The sequence below is a fragment of the Drosophila santomea genome, chromosome 2L (assembly GCF_016746245.2).
Source record: "Drosophila santomea strain STO CAGO 1482 chromosome 2L, Prin_Dsan_1.1, whole genome shotgun sequence".
In the NCBI taxonomy this organism is placed as follows: domain Eukaryota; kingdom Metazoa; phylum Arthropoda; class Insecta; order Diptera; family Drosophilidae; genus Drosophila; species Drosophila santomea.
Window position 1 is genome coordinate 24,508,344 of NC_053016.2, and position 26,539 is coordinate 24,534,882.

At 42.2% G+C, this 26,539-nt stretch overlaps 3 protein-coding genes across 4 annotated transcripts in view; 1 reads left to right on the forward strand and 2 right to left on the reverse strand.

Moving 5' to 3' along the window:
- The window catches only part of LOC120457274, a 75,672-nt gene extending 59,973 nt beyond the window's left edge, over nt 1-15,699 (reverse strand). The window contains exons 1-2 of the mRNA XM_039644703.2: nt 15,648-15,699; nt 15,202-15,589 (exon numbers count right to left, since the gene is read on the reverse strand). Coding sequence (XP_039500637.1) covers nt 15,202-15,589; nt 15,648-15,690 — 431 coding nt within the window. The 5' untranslated portion in view covers nt 15,691-15,699. The remainder of the gene's footprint in view (nt 1-15,201; nt 15,590-15,647) is intronic.
- The window catches only part of LOC120457262, a 46,033-nt gene that overhangs the window by 2,027 nt on the left and 17,467 nt on the right, over nt 1-26,539 (forward strand). The window lies entirely within an intron of this gene.
- On the reverse strand, nt 17,983-26,492 carry LOC122756498. Its single transcript, XM_044006317.1, has 2 exons — nt 26,113-26,492; nt 17,983-18,052 (listed from the first exon to the last, which is right to left on the reverse strand). The coding sequence occupies exons 1-2, from the start codon at nt 26,490-26,492 to the stop codon at nt 17,983-17,985; spliced, it is 450 nt and encodes a 149-aa protein (XP_043862252.1).

A 26,539-nucleotide genomic window follows, 5' to 3' on the forward strand; every position in this document is an offset into this window, starting at 1 on the left:
GCGCTCAGTCCTGCGCCCCCACACCCTGTCTAAATTGATGCGATAAATTACTTAGCTTTCGATTATTTTGGGTGTCCGTTTTATCTAGCGACTCCAGTTATTTTTTCCGAATGCGGAACATTCCGATCGATCCAACTGGTCGCACGCTTTATCCAGCGTCCCAATATATAAGTTGTTTCGAGCTTGGTTGCACTTTTATCCAGCGTCCCAATATAAAAGTTGTTTTCGATCTTGGTTGCACGCTTTATCCAGCGTCCCAATATATAAGTTGTTTCGAGCTTGGTTGCACGCGATCCAATTGTTTGCACGCTTTATCCAGCGTCCCAAATACATAAGTTGTTGCGTTTTTTCAATTGGTTGCACGCTTTATCCAGCGTCCCCGTATTTGTCCAAGTGGACAGACTGTTTCGCCCCCGCACGGTTTTCGGCTCCTCCGAGAGCTTTATATGCCACGGTGGGGAGGTAAAAACCCGGTTGACTGTTTCTGAAACGTCTCAACGAGTTAGAGCCAAGAGCGAGTCCTCTGTCCCCTTCAAATGCCCAAGTCCCACTCGAAGCAAAAGCCCATCGACAACTCCACGAAAATCCACGAGCACGTCGCTCCAAGTTCCACGGTCAAGTTCCAAGTTACTAGAGCAACCGCAAAAATGGGGCAAGCTGAGGCAGACAGGGCCTTGATGAAATTCATGACCATAACCGATAGAGTAGGTCAGAGTCAACACCCCAGCAGACACAATTCCGTCAATCCACACAAGTAGGGTGTATGGGACATGGTGGAGAAGGAATACGAGGCGTGCTCCGAAGTACTGTCCGGTCTGGGATCCACAGACACAATAACAGTCATGCAGTCCAAGTATGACTACTGTTATGCCGTTTATGAGCGGTGCGCAGCGAGCCTCAACGAGACCATTGAAGAAGGTTCACTCTCGCAACATTCCGTTCAGGCCTCCATTCCGGCGCCTCCTCAGGGAGAGTGTCGCTTACCCCCAGTCGAGTGCGACAGTTTCAGTGGGGACTACGTTCACTGGCCCACGTTTCGAGACCTTTTCTCAGCCATCTACATACACAACCCTTGGCTGTCAGAAGTTGAAAAATTGTTCCATCTCAATGCTAAAACTAGTGGTGAGGCTAAATCCATTGTGGCCTTATCACCCTTAACCAACGAGGGATTCGAATCAGCATGGAGAAACTTGCAGAATCGTTTCGAAAACCAGAGGCTGCTGGTCAACAGTCAGCTTAAGATTTTGTTCAATTTACCTTCTGTTGCCCTTGAATGCGGTTGTTTAACAGCTTTGAAAATAGCAAAAATCGACACCTCTAACTGGGATTGCCTGCTCGTTTTTCTGTGCTCTGCCAAGTTGCCAAAGCTAACGCTGTCTCTATGGGAACAATTCCTTATGAGTAAGACAGATATTCCACTCTGGGCTGAATTCCAGGCTTTCATACAAGATCGTCATCGAACTCTCGAGGCGATTGAAGATTTTAAGCCAAACGCTCAATCCAGAGCACTGCGGACTGACAATAGCTCGCGGGCGATCCAGACATTTGAGAATAGAGTGACGGTAATTCCACAATCTTGTAAACTTTGTTCGCAAGAGAACAATCCTATCCGAGTATGTCCGTTATTCCTTCGAATGCCAGTCGGAGAGCGGGAGAAATATATAAAACAGCACAAGTTGTGTTTAAACTGTTTTGAAAGAACGCATCTTCTTAGGGATTGCACTAGCACGCATAATTGCAATACTTTCAGAGGACGCCACAACACTCTCTTGCACCGAAATGACACTCCACCAGTCCAGGCAGCGGTCAATCCTGACCACCATACCCCCGTATCCACATTTAACCACCAGCAAGATATACAGTCCACTCTATTAACGAATCAACCGAATGTGCAAACGTTTCTGGCTGTAAACACTCAAGGATTCATCCTGAGTACAGCTTTAAAAGAGATTTGCCATTTAGGCATCAAGTACTCAGCACGGGCACTTATAGACTCGGGTTCTGAGGCAACCTTTATTTCAGAACGCTTGTTCAACTTGATTAAGATGCCTTATGAATCCATCCATGCTCAAGTTTCAGGGCTCAACCTCACTGTTGCGGCTGTTGCGGCCCCGTAAGCGCTGTCAACTCAGCATAGGTTCTCCCGTCAAACCCCACATCCAAATTAAAACTTCTGCATATGTACTACCACAGCTGGCCGGGTGTCTCCCATACTTTACTTTACCTGAAGACTCTTTGGAGCATCTGCCGCCTTTGCAACTAGCATATCCAAAATTTCTACCGGAGTTCGCAAATCGACGTTCTGATTGGTGCTGATATCTTGCCATCGATCATTCTCAGCGGCTTCCATTCAATTATCTGTGGCACGCTTCTTGGCCAGGAGACCATATTCGGATGGATTCTTTGCGGTCCAATCGCAACGAATCCCACAAGCAGAATATGCTCTTTTTCGTCCCGACTAGCTGTCACCGAGTCCAGACTGGACAACATTCTCACAAAATTTTGGGAGGTGGAGGATGTTCCAGTGAAGCTGGTTAGGGAATCCACCGAGATTTGCATGGAAAGCTTTGTCCAATCTACCAAAAGGAACGAGGATGGGAGGTATGTGGTTTCGTTGCCACTTAAAGAGCCGAACAATATCAATCTGGGGCACTCCAGGTCGATCGCACTGGCTCAGTTCCTCCAAAACGAGATTCGACTGAATAAAGACGTTCCGTCAAAAAAGCAGTACGACTCAGTCATTCAAGAGTATTTAGATTTAAGTCATATGCACAAAGTCTCTCCGAACGACTCTATTAATTTTTATTTGCCCCATCACGCTGTCTTCAAACCAGATTTAAGTCATATGCACCAAGTCTCTCCGAACGACTCTATTAATTTGTATTTGCCCCATCACGCTGTCTTCAAACCAGACAGCACCACAACGAAAGTTCGCGTTGTGTTTAATGCTTCCAATCCTTCATCAAACGGGAACAGCCTCAATGATATCCATCATGCGGGGCCCGTACTGCAGTCCGATCTGACTATCCAGATTCTAAAATGGCGTTTCTTCAAGTATGTTTTCAATGCTGACATCACAAAGATGTACAGATAAATTCGGGTAAATTCGGCCCATACGCGCTTTCAGAGAATCCTCTTTCGCAATAAGGACGGAGAGCTCTGTGACTATGAACTCGATACAGTCACCTTCGGCGTAAACTGTGCGCCTTTCCTAGCCATCCGCGTACTACAACAGTTGGCTCAGGATATCCAAGCCCAATATCCTTTGGCAAGTGACATCATCTCGAACTTCATGTACGTCGACGATGTGCTCGCAGGCAGTTTTAGCCATTCCATTACGGAAGTGGACCTCGAACGAGAGAAAGGAGCACTTGATTAGTGCAGACTTTCTTGAGCATGAAGAGGCTAGTACGGCGAAAACTCTTGGGATGCGTTGGCAATCTACATCTGATAGTTTCTTTTTTATTCCAATGAAGATCCACCTCCAAACTGCTTACCCAAAACGAGAGGTTCTATCTCAGACCACCAAACTGTTCGACCCAGCAGGATGGCTATCACCTTTCGTAGTCTGAAACAAGATTTTTATGCAGAAAATTTGGCTACGGAAGCTGGGCTGGGATCAGCCACTCCCCATGGATCTCGCGACCCAGTAGTGGGAGTTCCTAGAAGGGTATACTGCCCTGAAGGAAATTCGTATCCCGAGATGGGTACGTTTCCATCCAGCTTCGAAACTTCAATACCATGCGACGCGTCACAGGACGCCTTTGGGGCTGCTATTTTCGTCCGAATCGAAACGAAGGAAGGCTGTTGTACCTATCTACTTACATCCAAAACCCGAGTCGCTCCTGTCAGATCCATCTCCATACCACGCTTGGAATTGTGCGAAGCAGTGCTGCTCACGGAGCTGGCAGCTCTAGCCTATGAGACCTTTTATTGGACCGACTCTACAATCGTTCTTGCATGGCTGAGTAAGCCAGCGTGCACCTGGACGACATTCGTTGCCAACAGGGTCGCAAAAATCGAACAGTGTACCGACGGAAGCAAGTGGGGACATGTACGATCCGAAGACAATCCAGCTGATCTGGCAAGCCGGGGCGTCTCACCCCAAGAGCTTAAGGACAGCGCACTGTGGTGGCGTGGGCCAGCTTGGTTGCACCTCAAACAGGAGCAGTGGCCGAGTGTGTTGTGGGTCCATCCGGAGACTGAGCTTGAGCAGCGCCCCGTCAAATGTCACACGGTCGCAGTGCCCTCAGCAGTTGAGATCCTAGAGAGGTTCTCAGCCTTTGACCGAGCTCTGGGGGTTCTTGCTTATGTGTTTCGTTTTGTGAAAAGTTGCCGGAGGGAAGGTGTAGCCTCATCGGTAGAACTCACTGCGGCGGAATTGTCGGAGGTGCAGGAGCGGTTAATTGTGCTCACTCAGAAGAATGAGTTTCCCGCCGAATATAAGGTTTTGAGCAACAAGCAACCAAGCAATTTCTAACCTAAACCCATTTCTCGACGGAAATAGTGTCTTGAGAGCAAGCGGCAGGTTACAAGCATCTGAAATGCTTAGTTATGATGAGAAACATCCGATCATCCTTCCTGCACGGTGTAGGTTCGCCGAACTTCAAGTCCTGTTTATCCATCGCATATCCTTGCATGGGGGGAATCAATTAATGATCCGGCTGATTCGTTCCAAATTCTGGTTTCCCAAGCTTAAAATGTTGGTGAAACGAACAATACACTCGTGTCGAGTGTGTGTCATCCACAAGAAGAGACTGCAGACGCAGTTGATGGGGAATTTGCCCCGTGCGAGGTCCACGTTCTCCAGACCGTTCACCCATACGGGAGTGCACTTCGCAGGACCATTTGACCTCAAGAGTTATGTCGGTCGAGCCTGCAAAATCACAAAGGGGCACGTGTGCGTTTTTGTGTGTTTTACTACCCGGGCTATCCACCTTGAAGCGACGTCTGACTTGACTACAGAGAAGTTCTTGGCCGCATTCTCCCGTTTTTTCGCTCGGCGTGGGGGTCCACAACACGTCTACTCTGACAACGGGAAAACGTTTGTCGGAGCTTCCACGTCCTTATCAAAGGATTTCATTGAAGCTACCAGACGAGTTGCGACTTGGGCGTATCCAAGTGGTCTGTCCCGGCGCGGACGGCAAGGTCAGAGTGGCAGACGCTCTTACAGAACGTGGGGTCGTCCGAAGACCAGTGGCAAAAATGATTCGCCTCCCAATGGACAGCCCTAATGAGTCGAATGACTCCTCCATACTTTAAGTATTTGAAAACCTGTTACTGATGAGTCCTAAGTTTGTGTCGTCCTACGTCGTCCATGTGTCATGATCATCCGCATCCATCGCATCTAATTTTCATTATTTGCCCATTTCTTATGTAGCCGCATATACAATGGCTCCAGCGATCCGCCACGATGTATACCGATGTCGAGTGTGCAACTGCCGGCTGTGAAGCGGCTCCGGGCAGTCTTGATTAACAAGTACTGCGCGAACTGTCTGGCCCACGAGCATTCGGGTCGGTCGTGTCGCAGCAAAGCGAGGTGCCGCATCTGCCGAGAGGCCCACCACACTCTGCTGCACATCCGCGGTGAACAGCCAGGCTCTTCGAGGCCTCAACGGAAGCGCAAGCCACGAGCAGCGCCTCAGCCTCAACGGCGTCAGGAGGTGGTTTCGACCGGGTCACGCTTAACCTCGCCGATGGATAGTTCCCCACCCCGCAGCTCCTTGTCAACGCTGACGCGCGCGCCTAGCCTGGTGCGGACGAGCGTCAGCATCCTTCCGACCGCTGCCGTGCTCATTGGGTCCGAGCAGAAGATATTCGATGTACGAGTCTTGGTGGATCCGTGCTGCCCCGTGAGTCGCATTCACGTCTCGCTGGTGAAGGCCCTCAACTTGGCCGTCACGGGCGTGGGCAACGAACGGCTGTGCACCACCGAGATTCGCTCAAAAACGTCCCGGATGAGCAAACAGCTGCTGATGCTGGTGGACGAGCAGATGCAGAGCCGGACGCCGGCACAGCCCCTGAATCCGAAGGTGCAGGACATGTTCCACAACATGACGCTAGCGGATGAGCGGTGGATCCACCCAGCGCTTGTCTCGGCTGTCCTTGGAGCAGACGTTTACGCCGACCTGATGCTGCCGGGTATCATCGCGAGCTAGGACGGCCTGCCCACGGCACAAAATTCCAAGCTGGGATGGATCCTTTCGGGACGCGGTTCTCTCTCCTAAATTTTCAAGTATTCCTCTTGCAAGGGGGGGAGAATGTTCATGCCGAACAGCGGCGGAGCCTCCATATTCATGTTGGAAAATCACTCGAAAATAAACCCCGACCAGAGAAGGACGAAATCCAACACCTTTTTTGTTTCATTTTCTTAAATTCTGGGAATACTTGCGACACCGACTTTTCCGGCCCCCGACGTCTACATACGTCGTATGTATGTATATGTATATATATGTATATGTATATATTGTATATATATTATATTATATATAAATATATAATCATTTCCAGTGTCTGAAACTAACCAATTGAATAAACTAAACAGTAAACAGTAGAAACTACGATCTGCTTCCCAAATGTTTAAACGTGAGCAGGCTAAATTAGCAATTATCATAAACTGTTATCCGTCATTCTTTCAAAACAGCTAGACAAGTGCAAGTCTTATCGAGGTCTTCTCGCACAACAAAACATACTTCAGTCTAAATTAGCAATTATCATATACTGTTATCCGTCATTCTTTCAAGACAGCAAGAAAAAGGCAAGTCATATAGAGGTCTTCTCGCACAACAAAACGTATTTCAGTCTCCCTGGTAGACCACTCTATCAGAGTAGGGTTATGCTTTTGGGGTGTACAATGGCTCAAGTACAATGATCTCTTTGATGGACAAGGATGTGCCCGCTCATCTAAGAAATAAGGTGTTACTTTACCTCGACGATTATTGATTGTTTCATGTAGCTTTAACTTTTTGGGAATAACACTGCGGATAACAATATAATTACACAACTCTAGCCTACAAAAAGGGTTATTAGTGGACATGAATGTACATGAATAAAAAGTTCGCCTGATTACCCTTTACAATCTTTTCGAGAGATGATTTGAAATGCTTTTTCTCTTCCAGATCTCATTTGAAACGCTCTATCCAGAGCTGATTTGAATATTTCAATTTCAGAGATACTAAAGAGAATGTAAAGGCTAGTCAGCGAAACTTTTCTGATCTTAAATCCGGCAGTGGTTATGTTTATCGGTTATGTTTATTTAGAAGTTAAGGCAACAATACTGCAATTCTCCTACACTAACTGACGTGCATTCGTCTAACCACATTATTTATGTTATTCGTGCTTATCTATGACCTGACCAATAGAATTGGAACAGACTATTTGGTTCGTTGAGATTATCAGTACTTGCATGGGTCCCAAGGCTTTTCCTTTTACATGGTTTGTGGGACAACAAATTATTACAACCGTTTCCAGATACTCCTTGTTAGGGAATCTATTTATATACGTTACTCGTAGAGTAAAAGGGTATACTAAATTATACCCACTATAACGCCTACAAAACGCCAAAAACTATGTTTAAGACTCTCCTCCCTTCCACTAGCTGAGTTACGGGTTCGATTCAGGTTGCCACGCCCACTCTAACGCCCACAAACCGCCCAAAACTGCCACGTCAACATTTTTGAAAAATGTTTTAATATTTTTTCATTTTTGTATTGGTCTTGTAAATTTCTATCGATTTGCAAAAAAACTTTTTGCCACGCCCACTCTAACTCCCACAAACCCACAAAAACTGTCCTTCGCACTTACACTAGCTGAGTAACGGGTATCAGATAGTCGGGGAACTCGAGTATAGCGTTCTCTCTTGTTTTTGTATTGGTCTTGTAAAATTCTATCGACGTGCCCAAAAACTTTTTGCCACGCCCACTCTAACGCCCACAAACCTCCAAAATCAGTCAGTGTGGATATTTCTTCTTCGCACTTCCACCAGCTGAGAAACGGGTATCAGATGGTCGGGAAACTCGACTATAGCGTTCCTCACGTTCTGCCTAACCAACCGAGAAGCGCTGCCGTTTATCATACGGCTCTATTCGCGAAATTATATACACGAGAAATAGAAACGAGTACAGAAACGAAATGAATAAATATTACTAATTTTATTAGTAGGATCTAATTTTGTGCTCAAAAAGATAGTATTGATTGTAGACAGCAGAAGCCTGGTGTTCAAATGAAGCGATACAATCTTCGCGTTAGGAATGCCATTTTTAGCGAAGTACAAGTGGTTTTTTGTTGGAATTTTAATTTGTAGGTATCATTATAGGGTGCAAAGTACCTCTAATTGAATATTCGGGTGGGTTTTGTAACGTCGATCGCAGAATGTTTTGTTTAGACCCTCAGACCATTAGACACTCGTCAATTGGGGGAGTTACCTTATTATACCCGTTACTCGTAGAGTAAAAGGGTATACTAGATTCGTTTTGATATTTTTTCATTTTTGCATAAATTATAGTAAATTTCTATCGATTTGCAAAAAATATTTTTGCCACGCTCACTTTAACGCCCACAAACCGCCAACAACTATCAGATAGTCGGGAAACTCGACTTAGCGTTCTGTCTTGTTTTTTTTTAATGGTCTAACTGCCATCTGCGTTAAATTTTTGTCAATTGCCTGGGTTCCGATTCTGAGTATATGATCTATGTAATTTTAATTAAACCGTAGAGCACTGCTGATGCCGCAAGTTATGTTTCGCCTGATTTTTTAATCAATAAAATATATTGGTAAGATGTTCTTACCATTGGATTTTGAATTCGTTTGTGACCGTGATGTGGAAACACCAGTAAACAAACTGGCGCTGCTTATATGTCTCTGGAATCAGCAGGCTCCTGAAGTATCGACGGTCAAACTGACGGACATGGTCAAATCGACTCAGCTAGTGATCCTGATCAGGAAAATATTAGCTAGTGTTCCTGATCAAGAGTATATATACCTTAAACGGTCGGACAGTCTTTTTTAATCAGTTGTATACTATTCAACCAATCCTGCATACCCGTTTACTCTACGAGTATGGGGCATAGCAAGAAAGTTAGCTTCGAAAAGCCGAGACTTGTAATAATTCGCGACGAGGATTAAGTAAATAGATAAATCGATATATTGGTACTCGTGGGTATTGGTACTCCACGTCATCTATAGGTCATTTCCTCTTTAGGAGCTTAAAAGAAGTAGTATTTTTCGGGTATATATTTTCGAACGGAAAATAATAATAATAATTGTCGAAACCCCCCTGAAAGTCTTGACGGTAGAAGGGTACAAAAGGGTGAGCGATTACCATCCAGACTTCCCAAAGAAAGACCTTTCTCTTTTTTTGCTTTCTCCTCTGTTAACTTTCTTGAATCTTGATATTTCCGACCAAAAGCACCAGATTCCCAAGCCGTCGAGCAGGTGTTGAAGCGAACCAATAGCGAACCTAATTTTCTGACTGTCCGAAAATTAAAGTATTACAAAATTTGTTTAAGTGCAGTTGAAAGGGCAAGGTGTTTTAATATGTTGAAAACAGATTGGTAACCAAAATTGGGTAGTTATTATGTTCCTACTTCAATTTAATTTCTTTGCGAGCGGGTCCCACGGCTAGACCTTCTGCCCAACCGACACAGGGGCGCTGCCATGTATTATACAGCTCGATTTCTAACGACGTCGCTGTCAGAAATGGTCGAAAAGTGTGCAAAGTCTAAGTTGCACCCCGTGTTTGCTGCACGGTCACTGGTGAAAAAACGTTGATTCCAAACCTTTTTTTTTCGGTCAATTGTAAAATATAAACAATTGTTGCGAAAGGCCCGGTCGATCAAACCGAGTAGCGTTGCCAGACCAACTGTGCTGCCACACCTTACCCGCTTTGCGCGAATCGTTAAAACTAAAATTTAAACTTAAATTATAATCTCGTGCGAACAGACGCTAACCAATCAAAGAAAAAAAGCTATATTCTTAACTAGTGTTATGACAGAGACAAGTACATATTTGTTATACCCGTTACTCGTAGAGTAAAAGGGTATACTAGATTCGTTGAAAAGTATGTAACAGGCAGAAGGAAGTGTTTCCGACCATATAAAGTATACATATATATTCTTGATCAGGATCAATAGCCCAGTCGATCTGGCCATGTCCGTCTGTCCGTCCGTCTGTCCGTCCGTCTGTCCGTCTGTCCGTCTGTCCGTCCGTCTGTCCGTCCGTATGAACGTCGAGATCTCAGGAACTACTAAAGCTAGAAAGTTGAGATTAAGCATACAAACTCCAGGGACATAGAAGCAGCGCAAGTTTGTCGATTCATGTTGCCACGCCCACTCTAACGCCCACAAATCGCCTAAAACTACCACGCCCACACTTTTGAAAAATGTTTTGAAATTTTTTCATTTTTGTATTAGTCTTGTAATTTTCTATCTATTTGCCAAAAAACTTTTTGCCACGCCCACTCTAACGCCCACAAACCGCCCAATACTGCCACGCCCACACTTTTGAAAAATGTTTTGATATTTTTTCATTTTTATATTGGTCTTGTGAATTTCTACCGATTTGCCAAGGAACGTTCTGCCACGCCCACTATACGGGGAACTCGACTATTGCGTTCTCTCTTGTTTTAAATTAATAATGGCCACGAGTAATAAGTTCGAAATATGACCAGCGATCCAAAGAGGGACCATAGAAGCTCAGTAAAGTAAATCCAAGAAACGCCGTCAACAAAATACGCAAAACGCGTTTCATAGCCCAAAAAGTACCGCAGACGTATTTTCTGGCAAGGCAGCCAGAGCTTCATTCGGTCCGCTAAATACTACTAATGGCATCTCCTACGCAGAAGCACTACAAGCAGACGTGGAAAATCCACTCCAGCCACAATCAGAAACGCTCAGCAGGTCCCAAGGCAGCCGCTAAGCAATTTGGAAACTATGCTGGTCACCATGCAACAAAGTATGATGGAACTAATGTCGTTTATGAAAGCAACTATGCAAACCCTTGTCCAGAACCAGAACATGGTGATTCAGTTGCTTGTAGCACAACAGTCCAAATAATAAATTGATAAACTACATATTTCCATGTGGAATGATAACGCCATTTCACGCCATAAACCTGAAATAGCGAAATTCCTAAACTCAAATCACATCGACGCCATGCAGCTGGTTGAAACGCACCTCACTGGGCGATATAACTTCCATATAAAAGGCTACACCTTCTACCGCACAGATTATACGGATGGAAAAGCCCACGGCGGAACCGGCATATTAACCAGAGAACGCATCAAACACCACTTTTACAAAAGGTTTGCAACAAATTACTTGCAAACCACGTAAATGAAAGTGCAGTCAGGAAACTGCAACCTTTGCATTGCCGCTACTGCCCACCTAGCTTTACGATCTCTGAAGGTCAATTCATGGACTTCTACAACACTTCATAGCTGCAGGAGACTACAATAACAAACACATGCTCTGGAGATTACGCCTCGTGACTCCCAAGGGAAGGCAACTGTATAATGAATTTCTCATGATAGCCCCACATATTGGCCTACTGATCCCAGAAAGATCCCAGATCTCATTGATTTCGTAGTGACAAAAACAATCTCACGCGATTTAATAAGCGCCATGGCCTTACCGGATCTCTCAGCTGACCACTCGCCTTTGTTGATAACCCTTCTTCAACGCCCAGAAATTACGGACCACCCCTATAGGCTGACGTCGCACAACACAAACTGAATGAAATACAGCAAGCATGTAAGTTCCCACATTGAACTCCTCAGATAAATATAGAAGCGGTCATTGACTGCTCTACCGCCGCTCTGGAAGAGGTACTCGTCACAGTAGCCAGGATCTCAACACCAAAACGGAAGGATGTGGAAATGAAGATGTTCAAAACCAACCTGCGAATCGAACAGCTGGTTCTGGAAAAGAGGCGTCTTCGACGGCCGTGGCAAACCAGCAGATCGCCATGCTCAAAGCAACGTCTTAATGAAGCCACCCGCAATCTAAGCCGGGCTCTGAAGCAAGACGCTGAAAATGCCCAACTAAACTATATTGAAAAACTCTCGCCAACCAGTACAAAGCATCCCTTGTGGAGGGCTCACTCAAATCTAAGCTCTCCAATTGAAACCGTCACCCCGATAAGAAATTCTTCAGGTCGCTAGGCCCGCAGCGACAAAGACAGAGCCGAAACATTTTCCTTACATCTCAGGGGCGTCTTTCAGCCGAACCCCTCAGCAAATGCACACGTTCTTCCCCAAATCCACTCCGGTTTGGAACGTACGCCAACTTCATTTCAGCCGAATGAGATCACAAAAGTCATTGAGGAACTAAAACCTAAAAAGGCTCCAGGCGGCGACCTAATAACTACAAAAATGATAATGGAACTTCCGTACTGTGCTGTTGAGGTCATCTGTAAACTCTTTAAATGAATCATAAGCCTTAGCTACTACCCAAGTAAAAATACTGATACCTAAGACCGAAAAGGATTACACGATTCCATCATCATACAGACCAATAAGTTTATTATCATGTTTGTCAAAATTATTTTAAAAATGCCTTCTAACGCGCATAATACTACATATGGAAGCTTACAACATTATCCCATCCCATCAATTTGGCTTCAGAGGAAAACACGGAACTATCGAGCAAGTCAACAGAATAACATCAGAGATTCGCACAGCCTTTTAGCGTAAAGAATATTGCAGCGCGATATTCCTCGATGTATCTCATGCATTCGACCGCGTCTGGCTCGAGGGACTTATGCATAATATTAAAACACTCTTGCCTGGGTACACTCATAAACTCCTTGAATCTTACCTATACAACAGAGCCTTCGCAGTGAGGTGCAATACAACCATTTCCGACAAATACCCTATCGAAGCTGGGGTCCCACAAGGCAGCGCACTTGGGCTTACTTTATTCGTCCTTTACACAGCAGATATTCCCACGAGTGACCGACTAACAACATCCACCTTCGCCGACGACACTGCGATCCTTAGCCGCTCCAGATGCCCAGTCCGTGCAACAACCCAACTCGCCAACCATCTCGTGGTAGTCGAGAAGTGGCTATCTGACTGGCGTATTAGAATAAACGAACAAAAGTGTAAACACATAACGTTTACCCTTAACAGACAAACTTGCCCTCCGCTCTGTATGAATAGCACGCAGATCCCCCAAGTTAATGAAGTAACGTATCTCGGCATCCACCTCGACAGACGTCTAACATGGCGTAGACATATCAAATGCAAGAAACTGCACCTAAAACTTAAAGCCAGCAGCCTCCAATGGATTATAAACTCACGATCGCCCTTGTGTGTGGACTACAAGGTCCTGCTCTACAACTCCACCCTTAAGCCAATCTGAACGTATGGCTCCCAGCTGTGGGGGAACACGAGCAGAACCAACATAGACATCATACAGCGCGCTCAATCCAAGATCCGGCGAAATATCACTGGGCCACCATGATATATTCGAAACCAAAACATCCACAGGGACCTCGGCATTCTCGCAGTAAAAGATGAAATACACAAGCAAAAAGCGTCGCACAATGAAAAACTCTCTGCCCACCCAAATCTCCCTGTTTCCAACCGAACCTCTCTTCAACGTACCGACCTTTCAACCCAGCCATAATTTGTCAAGGCCATTTCCACTGTTACAGTCTATATGGCTGCTAGTTAGGTTATAGTATACGATTTGTTACACTTATTGTTGGTTTCAAAAACGAGAATAAAAGCAAAGTACATATAAAAAAAAAAAAAGTTAAAAATGCCAAAGATTGTTGGCTAGGGCGTAAGTTAATTGGCAGTCTACTGGAATAAAAGGGTTATATAGGGTAAGCATCCGAATTTAGGCGCCGTAAGGCAGACAGAAAAAAGTTTTTTTGTAGCGATGCGAATGAGCTCCTTTTTACGGACTCCAAACCGGCGCTCCATAATTAAGAATTGTATGGACTTGTGAAATAAATAAGGTTAAGTCAAGTAAGGACAATGGGCGAGATATGAGCGGAAAATTTATGTTTTGGGTCCAGGGTCGTAAGCTTACACTTAAAACCATTTAAGTTTAGTAAACTATGATAGCACCATTTATGAAAGCTGTCTAGATAGGATTGTAAGTTCAGGATTGTAATCTGTGAAATTAGAACATGACAACGTGTTCACTCAATCTACGGATCTTTTGACCTCTTATATAATGACAGAAGTAAATTCCAACAGGATAGTGGCTGTTAATCTGGAAGTATAAAGCCGTGACAATTCACAGCCAACAATTCACTGATACCTCTTTATTTGGTTGCATCCAATATGTTACCTATTTGTTATTGATTCTTCCCATATATATGGGAACTGTGAAGTTTTTCGAGATAACGGGAACAGTTTCAGAAGAGGGAATTCCATTGGGATTCCATTCGTAAAGCAGGAAGCTGTCTATTAGAGTGGGACATAATTATACCGAGTAAGATTAATGTTGTTCAGAATGAGGTAATGTAGAATATTCTGTATGAAAAGACTAAGCAAATATATCGGCAATTGCATGATCCGATGTTACCTTGGTATTTTTAAGAAATAGGGAGGAAGCTTAAGAAGTGGTTTTACGCTAAGTATTAAAACTGTAAAATGTTTTGATATTTTTTTATTTTTTTATTGGTCTTGCAAATTTCTATCAATTTGCCAAAAAACTTTTTGTCACGCCCATTCCAACGCCCACAACCCGCCCAAAGCTGCAACGCCCACACTTTTAAAAAATGTTTTGATATTTTTTCATTTTTGTATGGATTTGCAAAAAAACGTTTTGCCACGCCCACTCAAACGCCCACAAACCGCCCAAAGCTGCCACGTCTACACTTTTCAAAAATGTTTTGATATTTTTTCATTTTTGTATTAGACTTGTAAATTTCTATCGATTTTGCCACGCCCACTCTAACGCCCACAAGCCGCCAAAAACGGTCAGTGTTGAAGACTCTCCTTTGCACTTTTTCTAGCTGAGTAACGGGTATCGGATAGTCGAGGAACTCGACTATAGCGTTCTCTCTTGTTTAATTTTTTTTATAATTTTATCACTTGTCTTGAAAATTTCATTTTGTGTCGAAGAACTCGACCATACCGTTTTCCCTGATTTGCTTATTATTTTTTTTTTAAATTAGTAGACTAAAACTTTCGTATTGACAAAGAATGGATTTCGCTTTACAAGAATACTTTTCCAAAAACTTACCCTTTTTCAAAGTTATCTAAGGCATCAATTTTTTTTTTATTGGTGGTGACCAACATTAATAACAGTTGCTTACGAAGCTTTGCACTGAGCTTTTGGCAATCTTCTGACATTGTTGTGTGTAGCTTAGAAATTGCTGATTTGATTCCTTCCTCTAAATTAAGTCTTTCCTTGTTGTAAGCCTTGAATTCTCGAATATGCGCTAATTTAGTTGGTAGACTTGTATAATTTTCCATCAACGGGATCCTTAGGTTTTCGTACTTTTCTTTAAACTCATAGTTGCCATTTACAAAACCTGAGACATTATGGATAAGATCCTTAATCTTATTATCCGCTTTTATCGCTAAGCGTATTAGTTCAGCGTGACTTTTTAGACCGCAATCGTTTTTTCCTGTGATATAATTATACTTATTTGTCTGTAGTGTTTCATGTTCTTTTAAAGGCTTTACCAGCTTGTAACATTATGATAAGAAAAATAATAGCAAGTTGCATGTTGCTGCTCTGAAAGGTTTTACATATATTAAGTATGGAATGAAAAAATTAAGATGTAATATAATTGATTCGTTTTATTTGATAACTTTATTTTCACGCATAGGAAATACATCAAAAAAATATTTAGAGCTTCGAATCCAATTAATACATTTATATTTTTATACCGTTACCGTTTGGAAGGTTGCTTCAGAACGTTGTCAAGTCCATTATAACCTTACAGAGGGTATAATGATTTCATAAGAACTTTGCAACGCAGTGAAGTAGAAAACTCGATGATATAAAGTATATCCATATCTCTCAGTTTTAAAGTTTTCTGCACGAACCTTTCCCAAAAGTAGTATTAATAATAACCATGATAAAATAAATGGGAAGACAAGTATTTTATTTTCATATAAAACAGTTTTTGGAAAATATATTATTCCGATTATATTTGATTTATGCAAACAATCGGATCCATAATTAAAATTAAAGAAAAGAAATCATTGTTTTCTTGTTTTAATACCCGTTACTCGTAGAGTAAAGGGGTATACTAGATTCGTTGAAAAGTAAGTAACAGGCTGAAGCAAGCGTTTCCGACCTAGATTCGTTGAAAAGTAAGTAACAGGCTGAAGCAAGCGTTTCCGACCATATAAAGTATATATATTCTTGATCAGGATCAATAGCCGAGTCGATATGACCATGCCCGTCTCTCCGTCTGTCTGTCCGTCCGTATGAACGCTTAGATCTCAGGAACTACAAAAGCTAGAAAGTTGAGATTAAGCATACAGACTCCAGAGACATAGACGCAGCGCAAGTTTTTGGGAATTCATGTTGCCACGCCCACTCTAACGCCGACAAACCGCCCAAAAATGCCACACCCACACTTTTGAAAAATGTTTTGATATTTTTGTATTAATCTTGTAAATTTCTATCGATTCGCCAAAAGACGTTTTGCCAGGCCCACTATAACGCCCACAAGCCGCCAAAGCCGCCACGCCCACACTTTTCAAAAATGTTTTGATATTTTTTCATTTTTTTATTAGTCTTGTAAATTTCTATCGATTTGACAAACAACTTTTTGCCACGCCCACTCTAACGGCCACAAATCGCCAAAAACTGTCAGTGTTGAAGACTCTCCTTTGCACTTCCACTAGCTGAGTAATGGGTATCAGATAGTCGGGGAACTCGACTCTTGTTTATTATAAAGTTGTTAAAGTGTTTGTTTGTAGATATTTATAATACTTCAAATTGTTATATTAACAGTAGCTAGTTTCATATTGCTTTTCTAAGAAAGCTTTACAATTTTTAAATAATGAATAACTCATGTACGAATTTCTTAATTGATTCGGTATGCTTAAGTGTCGTTTATGTCCCACATTGTGTGAGTTTTTCCCACATTTGTAAGCGTATTTCCTATCCCACAGGAACTCCCAAAATCCGTCAAATATCCCACATTGCCACAAAATGTGAACGAATTTTTTTTATGAATTTGCCTTCGATCGAATCTCAAAATATCAATACGCAGCGATAATTATATTACATTTTAGAATTCAAACTGTAATACATAGTACATAGACATTGCATAAAATGTATACAGTACACATCATCATACTCGACTATAGTACATCTATAGACTATAGTTGCTTATCGCAAAAAAAATGACAAATGACAGTGACAAAGGCTACAGCATTCATATTATGAAAAGTTTTATAATTTTTTATTACTATAAATATGTTGTAATTTTTTATTAATAACTCTCTGAATTTAACATTTATGATTGTATTATCCCTTACAATTGGCTTTTTTTCTCCTTATGGAAAACTATTTATTACTATTTCTATTTATTATTTCTTCTTTGATGAGCCTAACTTGGTTTGGAAGATTAAGTGTTATCTCTTCCGCAAAGTTTCCTAATATAATTATTTATGGAATAGGTGACACTAGACAATTTACGAGGTCTGACCTTAAATTTGTTATTGAGTACTACCTGTTTATTATTGTTTTCTATTATCTCGTTAACGCTGTTTTCTAAGGATGTAAAGTCGTCATGATCTAGGGTACCTGCCACGTATTTCCATGCGATGCCCAGTAAATTAATGGCTCTAACGGGTCTACTGTTATGGAAGAGGGAGGTAATGGTGTCGAATGTGGCTAGTTCTAGGCTATTTTCTATGTGTCCGTAGTTTCTAGACTATTTTCTATGTGTCCAGCTAGTTTATAAAGTGCATCCTCGATATGCTTTAGATCAATGACGTATATTAGTCCGGTTGTTAATGTTCTTATTTTACCGATTCCCTTATGGATCGTTGCCGTTTATACGTCCGTATAGTCCGTAATTTCCATGGTTGCTTTTGCTCCGGTCAGCGTTCCCAGAGTCAGTATTCTGCAAAAAGGATCAGTCATTTTTTAAGTTAGTTTTATGTACAGTCCCGCCTGTCTCTGTTATTAAAATATTCTTTATTTTCTTTAACTATTTCCTTTTTATTTGGGTGATAACATTGAACCTAATCTGCAGTTAAGTCTTAAACTTCGTCGCCTATCCTGTATATTTTAATGGGTTTTCGTTTATTGTTGTGGTATTGTAGGTCCTGATTTTGTCCTAATCTTTCAGTATTGTTTAGCCTGGTTTTTTCGAAGTCTTCGGGACTGAACGTTAATACTATACCAAAGAAAACCTCGAGTGGTTTTTTTCCTGTGACCGAATAGATTGAGTTATTATACTCGTACACAGCTCTATCTTACAGTTCTTCAAAATTCCTATGAACTCCATCCTTCTTAATACACCTCATTATTTCTGAGAGTGTAGAATGGAATCTCTCGATTTGTCAATTGACAGTACTCTTATAGTGTGGTACTCGGAAAACTTTAATGTTAACCTGATCTTTGAGCATAAAAATGATTGAGGCTGAATTGAGAGCTTTTTCGTTGTCCATCACAACGTACTTGGGAACGCTAAAATAAAAGACCATGTCTCTTAATGGGAGTCGAATGTCTTCCACCGCTTTAAATTTAATTATTCGAGCTTGAGTCAATTTGGAAAATTTGTCAATTAAAGTGAACACTAGCATCTTCTCTGTGGAGTAGATGTCGATATGGATGATATGACCTGGGTAATTCGGAAGCGGTGTCTGTTTTAATTCCGGGTTTGGGGGATGTCAGTCGTATTTTCCCTCTTTGCAAATTCTGTATTGCCAACCATCGTGTCTATCTTCCTCTTCATTTTTGGAAAATAAAATCCTTTGGACAGCTGAACCTTATTTTCATGAGAATTTTTAACTTTTAAGATTACAACTTGGTTGTAACGAATTCTATACCTCTTAGAATGGACTGGATATATTTCTTGAATTTGACCCATAATTGGTTCTGAGGATTGTATGCCATTAATGACAGACAGGGTTGAGGTATGTCTTGAGGAGTTTTATAAGGGGGACTTAGCGAGTGTAGCGTAGTCCCTTATGAACCGCCTGTAATATCCGTAATAGGAAAGATCTTAATTCCTTCAAAGTTTTTGGTCTTGGAAATTTGGCAATTGCTGTGACTTTAGCTGGATTGGCTTCAATCCCTTTATCAGAGATTATAAGTGCGAGGAATTCCACCCTGGATTTGAAAAACTCGCACTTGTCCAGCTGACATTTCATGTTAGCGTCATAAAGGGTTTTAAAAATTGTCTCCAAGTTTTGTGAATGTGTTTTCTCATCTTGCTGAAAACCACAATATCATCTATATAGATATATCACATCTTTCCTATATGGTCCCTGAGAATATCGTCCAAAGCACGTTGAAAAATAGATGCAGCATTTTTGAGCCCGCAGTCGAGTTTATGCGTTCAATTAGTACGGTCGTGTCAGCTCCAAATCTGAACCGAAGAGTGGTCTTCAACTTCTTTTGCTTGTGCTTATCAGTGCGCAATCTATTTTTAGACACCGTCTGCCAAGCGGTGTCTCTGTGGACTTCGCAAAAAACAATAAACACCAGAGCGAAACTGAAAACTTAGTGTACGTCCCTGTCCATTGGGCTGGTGCCTTGTCTCTCGCTTGTTAACGCACAGGCCGGCGAGAGATAAGAAAATAAAACTTTTGTCTCCACGTTTTGATGTCAATGCATATGATTTCTATTTTTTCCGAGTTGAAAATTTAGTTAATTATTAAATGGATAAAAACACCCCTTCTAATCCGCCGCTCTCGGGAGAGCTGAACGGATTCGAGAGGATGAAGAAAATCGCTGGACACACTCCAGCAGAGATACGAGCTATGATTGCCTCAAGGCAATACGATTCTCTTGGCCTTTCACAAGCAAGTCTTGGTAAAACCAGCTCTGCTTCAACAGTAACAAATACAGTTACCACTTCTCTTGTTTGTTCAACATCAACATACACTGTGGGAGCTTCCACAAGTACTGCTTCAGTTAATTCCTCTGTAATAAGTATGTCCACAGTTTATACTACTTCACCAGAGGTTCCCCGTCTGGGGTGCTCGTTTTAGACCCGCCCCCCTTCTGGACGCAGGAAGCGGAACCCTACCGATTCTGGAAAAGATCCTACATTATTGAAAAAAAGCAAAGAAACCATCTCCCGAGCGTCTATGGGAAAAACAAGACAAGCTTCGCCCTCAACTAGTCTGCGCAACAACCGTTTCGCACCTTTAGCTGAAGAAATAAGCCTTACCGAAGATTTGGAGACTAATGAGGAATCAATTGAATTTAGCGCCGACAACTCAAATAATGACCAGCCGCGTCAAACGGCAGCTCCAAAACCTCCTCCAATATGTGTTCCAAATGTTAACAGTATCAGTAAGCTAGAAAGCACCCTCAACCAGATAATCGCTGAAGGTAAATATGACATACGTACTTCCAGATCAGGAATCTCTCGAGTCTACACAGCAGATGCAACGTCATTCAGAAGTGTGGTCCGTAGCTTGACTGCCCTGAATTGCCAGTTTTGGCATCATCAACTCCGTGAGGAAAAACCATATAGGCTGGTGCTGAAGAACATACACTCAACTGTCCCAAGAGAAGAAATAGAGCGCTGCTTCACAGACAAAGGCTTCGTTGTACTGAACATCTACTCCCCAAGGAAGCCTGGCTGAAATGAAATCTTGGCTGGTGGAAACGACGACGAAGAAGCCACTATGCACAAACTAGACAAAATCTGTTCTTTGTCAATCTTAAGCCGACTCCGAATGTGGCCGAGTCTCTAAAAGTAAACCGTTACAGTGGAGAAGGCTACTCGCAACAAGGACATAGCTCAATGTTACAATTGCCAAAATTTTGGCCACACCCGCAATTGCTGTCATATAAGCCCAGTTTGCGGGAATTGTGCGGGAGAGCATCCTACCGGTTCAAAATCATGTGAGACCCACCTAAACAATCAATACGTATGTGCAAACTGCATGGAGAATCACCCTGCCAGTTTTAAAGGCTGCAAAGTCAGCATAGAATTGAGTAAAAAATTAAAGCCAGGGCCGAGACCACCCAACTACACCATTAACAGAGATAATGAAATCCGCCATGTACAATACGCGTCGACGTCAGCTGTCAGAAATGGAGTTTCCTATGCTGACATGACAAGAACTAAAGCTGAAAACAACTACAGCGTTCCAGCTAGGAACACAATCACTCAAAGTACTGGGGAGCAATACAACTCTAACAGGAACCTTGCCACCCTCGAGAAGGCAATCTTGGACATTAACGCAAGATTGGATCAACTATTTAAATTAGTCATGGAAACGATTGAGTCCAACAAAGCTTTTCGTGATCTAGTCCACGTTCTGATTTCGAAAAAATGATAGTCTCAAACCTAAAAATCGGATTATGGAACGCAAGAGGGTTAGTACAGAAGAATGAAGAACTTCGACTTTTTCTTATTGACCACTCTATAGACATCATGCTAATTACTGAAACTCATATGCGCCCTGGACTAAAAGTATACACTCCAGGCTATGAACAATATTATGCCAATCATCCAAGTAACAACGCCAAAGACGGTTCTGCAATCTTCATAAAAAGCCAATATTCGCCACAGTCAAAATAAATCAACAATGCGCACTGATGTACAAGTCACCAGTCTCGATGTACCAACGAGTGGTGGTATTATCAAAATAGCTTCTCTGTATCTTCCTCCAAATAAGCCTTGGACTAAAAACGACTTTGATCAGCTACTTATCACATTGGGCCCCAAGTGTATAGCAAGAGGGGATTACAATGCAAAGCATCAATGGTGGGGCAACCTAAGGGCATGCAGTCGAGGAAAACGACTACAAGAGGCCATCGTAACTAGTTCTAGCGAAGTTCTAGCTACAGGTGAACCTACCTTTTACTCATCTAACACTAGACTGACGCCAACAGCTTTGGACTTTTTTGTCGTAAATGGGGCGCCAATAAATAAACTTTCAATTGAAACAAAATACGATCTATCTTCGGATCACCTACCCTTAGTTGCAACATTAAGCCACACTCCCCAATATAAATTCAGAAAGAAATCCTTACTAGCTCCCGGCTCCTCTGTCGAAACATTTAGGAATGTCCTAGACAGAAGCATTAACCTAAACATCGACATAAATTATCCAGAAGACATCGAAGATGCTATAGTGACGTTCATGGACACAATTAACGTGGCTGCGGCACTTGCTACACCAGGAAGCAGAAATTCTCCTACTCAGAGTAGACGCAGTATATTTCCACAAAACGCTTCAGTTCTCATACAGCTCAAACGAAGAGCTAGACGAGAATTTTCCAGAACAGGAGACGCACGCGCCCACAACAAATTATAAAAGGTTATCAAATCGTCTTAACAAAGTTCTGGTGAAAAACAAACAAGACCACTTTGACCAAATGCTGGAAAATGCAAGTCCTGATGCATCGACTAACTACTCGCTGTGGAAACTCACGAATAACCTTAAAAGACAAGTTATTCCAAAGGCTCCCATCAGAAATCCGGCTGGTGGTTGGTGCGGCTCCAGTCAGGAGAAGGCCGATATCTTTGCAAGCAGTTTAGAGGATAGATTTAAGCCATTGAATCTTACTCCGGCAGAACACCGAAACAGGGTGCAAACACTCTTGGACCAACCTTTTCAAATGGCCCTCCCCACAAATCCTGTTACTTTGGAAGAGGTAGTAACGCAGATTAAAATGCTCAAACCTAAAAAATCGCCTGGTGAGGACCTCCTAGACAACAGGACGCTTAAACTCCTTCCCATCAAAGCTGTACTTTTCGTAGTCCTATTGTTTAATAGCGCCCTAAGGCTGGGACACTTTCCAAACAAATGGAAATCGGCAATCATAACGATGATTCCGAAGCCTGGAAAGCAACCCACTGAAGTAGATGCATATAGGCCCATTAGTCTTCTACCCGCGCTAGGGAAAATGTTGGAAAGGGTAATACTAGAGCGCATCCTCAAACTTCCAAGCGTGAGCCAAGCTATTCCAAAGTGGCAGTTCAGTTTCCGAAAAAGTCATGGCACTCCAGAACAGCTGCACCGAGTGACAAACTTTGCTTTGGAGGCAATGGAGGACAAGATGTATACAACCGCTGTATTCATGGATATACAACAAGCCTTTGATAGAGTATGGCATGATGGTCTTCTAAGTAAACTTAAGACCCTTTTGACGCCACAGCTATTTCTTCTTATCAAAAGCTTTCTATCGAACAGACAGTTCAGTGTGGTTGTCGATGGTGACAAATCGTCTACGCGTACAATCTCAGCAGGTGTACCCCAAGGCAGTGTTTTAGGCCCGACTCTTTATTCGCTGTATACCTCCGATATGCCGGATTCCTGGTGCTGTACAGAAGTTGAAGACGAAAACGTTCTCATTGCAACCTATGCGGATGACACCGCGGTAATGGTCAGAAGTACAAGCATGAGTGATGCAACCAGGGGCTTACAGGAATACGTGACGGCCTTCGAGGGGTGGGCAACGAAATGGAATATCGGCATTAATTGCAGCAAATGTGCTTGCGTCACATTCACAAAAAGGCCCTTGAACTGCTCAGGAATTTCCATGCTCGGCTCCACACTTCGACACGAGACCTTCTACAAATACCTCGGGGTGATTTTGGACAGAGGACTAACGTTTCAAAGGCATACGACGATGATCAAAAAAGCAGTACTTTCAAAGGCTGCAAAAATGTCGTGGCTCTTTTCGCCGAGAAACAAACTCTCATTGGCAAATAAAGTTCGCCTGTATAAATCCATCCTGACCCCAATTTGGAAGTATGCGTTGCAAGTATACGGAATTACGGCCAGAACTAATCTGAACAAAATAAGAGTTGCTCAAAGTAAGGTCGTTAGATCACTATGTAACTCCCCCTGGTACATGAGAACCAGAGATATCGAAAGGGATCTTAATATTCCAAAGATAGGCGATGTTCTGAAGACCCATGCGGAAAGATACATGCGGCGACTCGGTTCCCACCCCAACACCCTGGCGAGAAGGCTTATCCATCCCCTGCGAAAAAGAAGGCTGAAAAGATTCCACCCACATGATTTCCCATCGAGATTATTATAAATATTTTTTTAGCTTAATTTGTAAAGTAAAGTATATATTGCCTATGCCTATGCTGTAGAAATTTATGTAAAACCTGGTAAAGCTGCCACATAGGTAGCAGTAAACTTGTTTAATTCCAATTAATAAAATTTAAAAAAAAAAAAAAAAAAGCATTTTTGAGCCCAAACGGGAGTCATGTAAACTCGTATTTGCCATTATTAACAGAAAAGCCTGTCTTCTCTAAACAACTTTGAGATCAAGTACTTGTCTGTATACCTCCTCCTTGAGAGACATAAGGTATTGATAAAATTTTGAACAGACGGGTTTTAATTCACTTTATGTCAGAGTTCACTTTCACTTATTAATTTTGAATCCGATAAATGTGTTTTTTTTTCTTAAGGGAAGGAAAATATGCTTGTTTATTTTCTTATGCTTATGACATTCTACAAGAAATTTTTTTTTGTAAATTTAAAAAAAAATTATATTTATACCCCTTACTAAAAGGGTACACTAGATTCGTTGAAAAGTAAGTAACAGGCAGAAGGAAGCGTTTTCGACCATATAAAGTATATATATTCTTGATCAGGATCAATAGCCGAGTCGATCTGGCCATGTCCGTCCGTCCGTATGAACGTCGAGATCTCAGGAACTACAAAAGCTGGAAAGTTGAGATTAAGCACGCAGACTCCAGAGACATAGACGCAGCGCAAGTTTGTTGATTCATGCTGCCACGCCCACTCTAACGCCCACAAACCGCCCAAAACTGCCATGCCCACAATTTTGAAAAATGTTTTGATATTTTTTTATTAGTCTTATTAATTTCTATCGATCTGCCAAAAAACTTTTTGCCACGCCCACTCTAACGCCCACAAACCACCAAAAACTGTCAGTCGCACTTTCACTAGCTGAGTAACGGGTATCAGATAGTCGGGGAACTCGACTATAGCGTTCTCTCTTGTTTTTATTCAAGATTCTTAATGTTTTGTTTTAAAATGTTCTATATTTTTTTTTTTAATCGTGTCTTACATTAAAATGTTGATCTGCATCCTTCCCGGTGGTCCAGATTTACTCCTTTTTACTCTTTGTCTACTTGAAATTCGGTAGCACACACTTCAGTTGAAGAGCGAGCTGCGATCGTACCTTACAACTCAAAGCAGGATCAACTTCGTTCTATTATTCCAGTGTACGGCAGCTGATTTCTCATTTATGTAAAAAAAATTATACTACTCACTTTGCATTTTCCACGATGAAGCGCTGTGAAAGAGAAATACAGCTTACACCGCCTTTTAAACCAAAGACTTTTCTAGACCAATTTCTTTTCTAGATAATGTAAGGATGGTAAAGATTTAATTAAATTATGTTTCTGCTCTTAACGGTGGCGCTGCTGACTGATGAAATCCTGAAGCAGACCTCCTGGTCGAGCAATGTATCCCTCACTGATCTCACTGGCCTCACTGGTTAATTTTTGAATATTTTATTCTCCTAGATGCCACCTGTAATTTTATGCCCTTTCTAAACCACAACACACGCACAAAACTTACCTTCTAGGGGTTGGCACTAAAGTTAACGAAATATAAATTGTTTACTGCTGATTCACTGTACATTCTGCGTTTTGATTGAAATTTCCGAGTTTTGGTTGAATTGTTAATTTTTCTTTTTTGTAATTTTGAGATTTTTTTGGACGGACTGAACGCACTTTATTGCTCGCTGGCTTAATCTTAATTGATGCCCAGTGGCTACCGCTTCGGGTCGCGACCTCGAGTCTGAACTCCAAAAATGCAGTTGGAGAAATGTTCTACATGACGGCCTAATAAACATTTTTTCCGACCTAAAGAACGGCATAAATATGTGCCAACTTTTAGGCCGAGATCGAAGACAAGCTGTCTTACAAATACCCCTACTAAAATCTCTCTTGGGGTAAGATATTGCCACAAGGAAGACGCAAGCTTGTCGGGCGAATACCTTAGGTCTTTAGCGTGGTATTTGCCTATAACTTTTCCCTGGAGATCCTCGATCTCGTAATACGCCGCTCCGAACTTCTTCCGAACTGTTGATTTTATAAAGACCAGAGCCAGTTTTAAGCTAAAACCTTTGCAAAAATTGCTTTGCTGGAAGTTCCGGCGGCAAACTTCCTGTCCAGGTCTATACGATATATATCGGATTCTCAAATTGTAGGACCACTCGTTCCTTTGCCTCTGGACGTCCATCGCATCCTGGGCAGTACGCATGATGATATCCCTCGAGTCGTCCTTATCAAACTGCGTTCTATCTTCTAGCAGTCCTAGTTCTCTGATAATTCTATACGACTTCCCGTCTACTATCATGTGCTGCCCAAATCCCATTTTGTAGGGAGTTGTTTTTATGGCTGAGTATAAACTCGATCTCAACG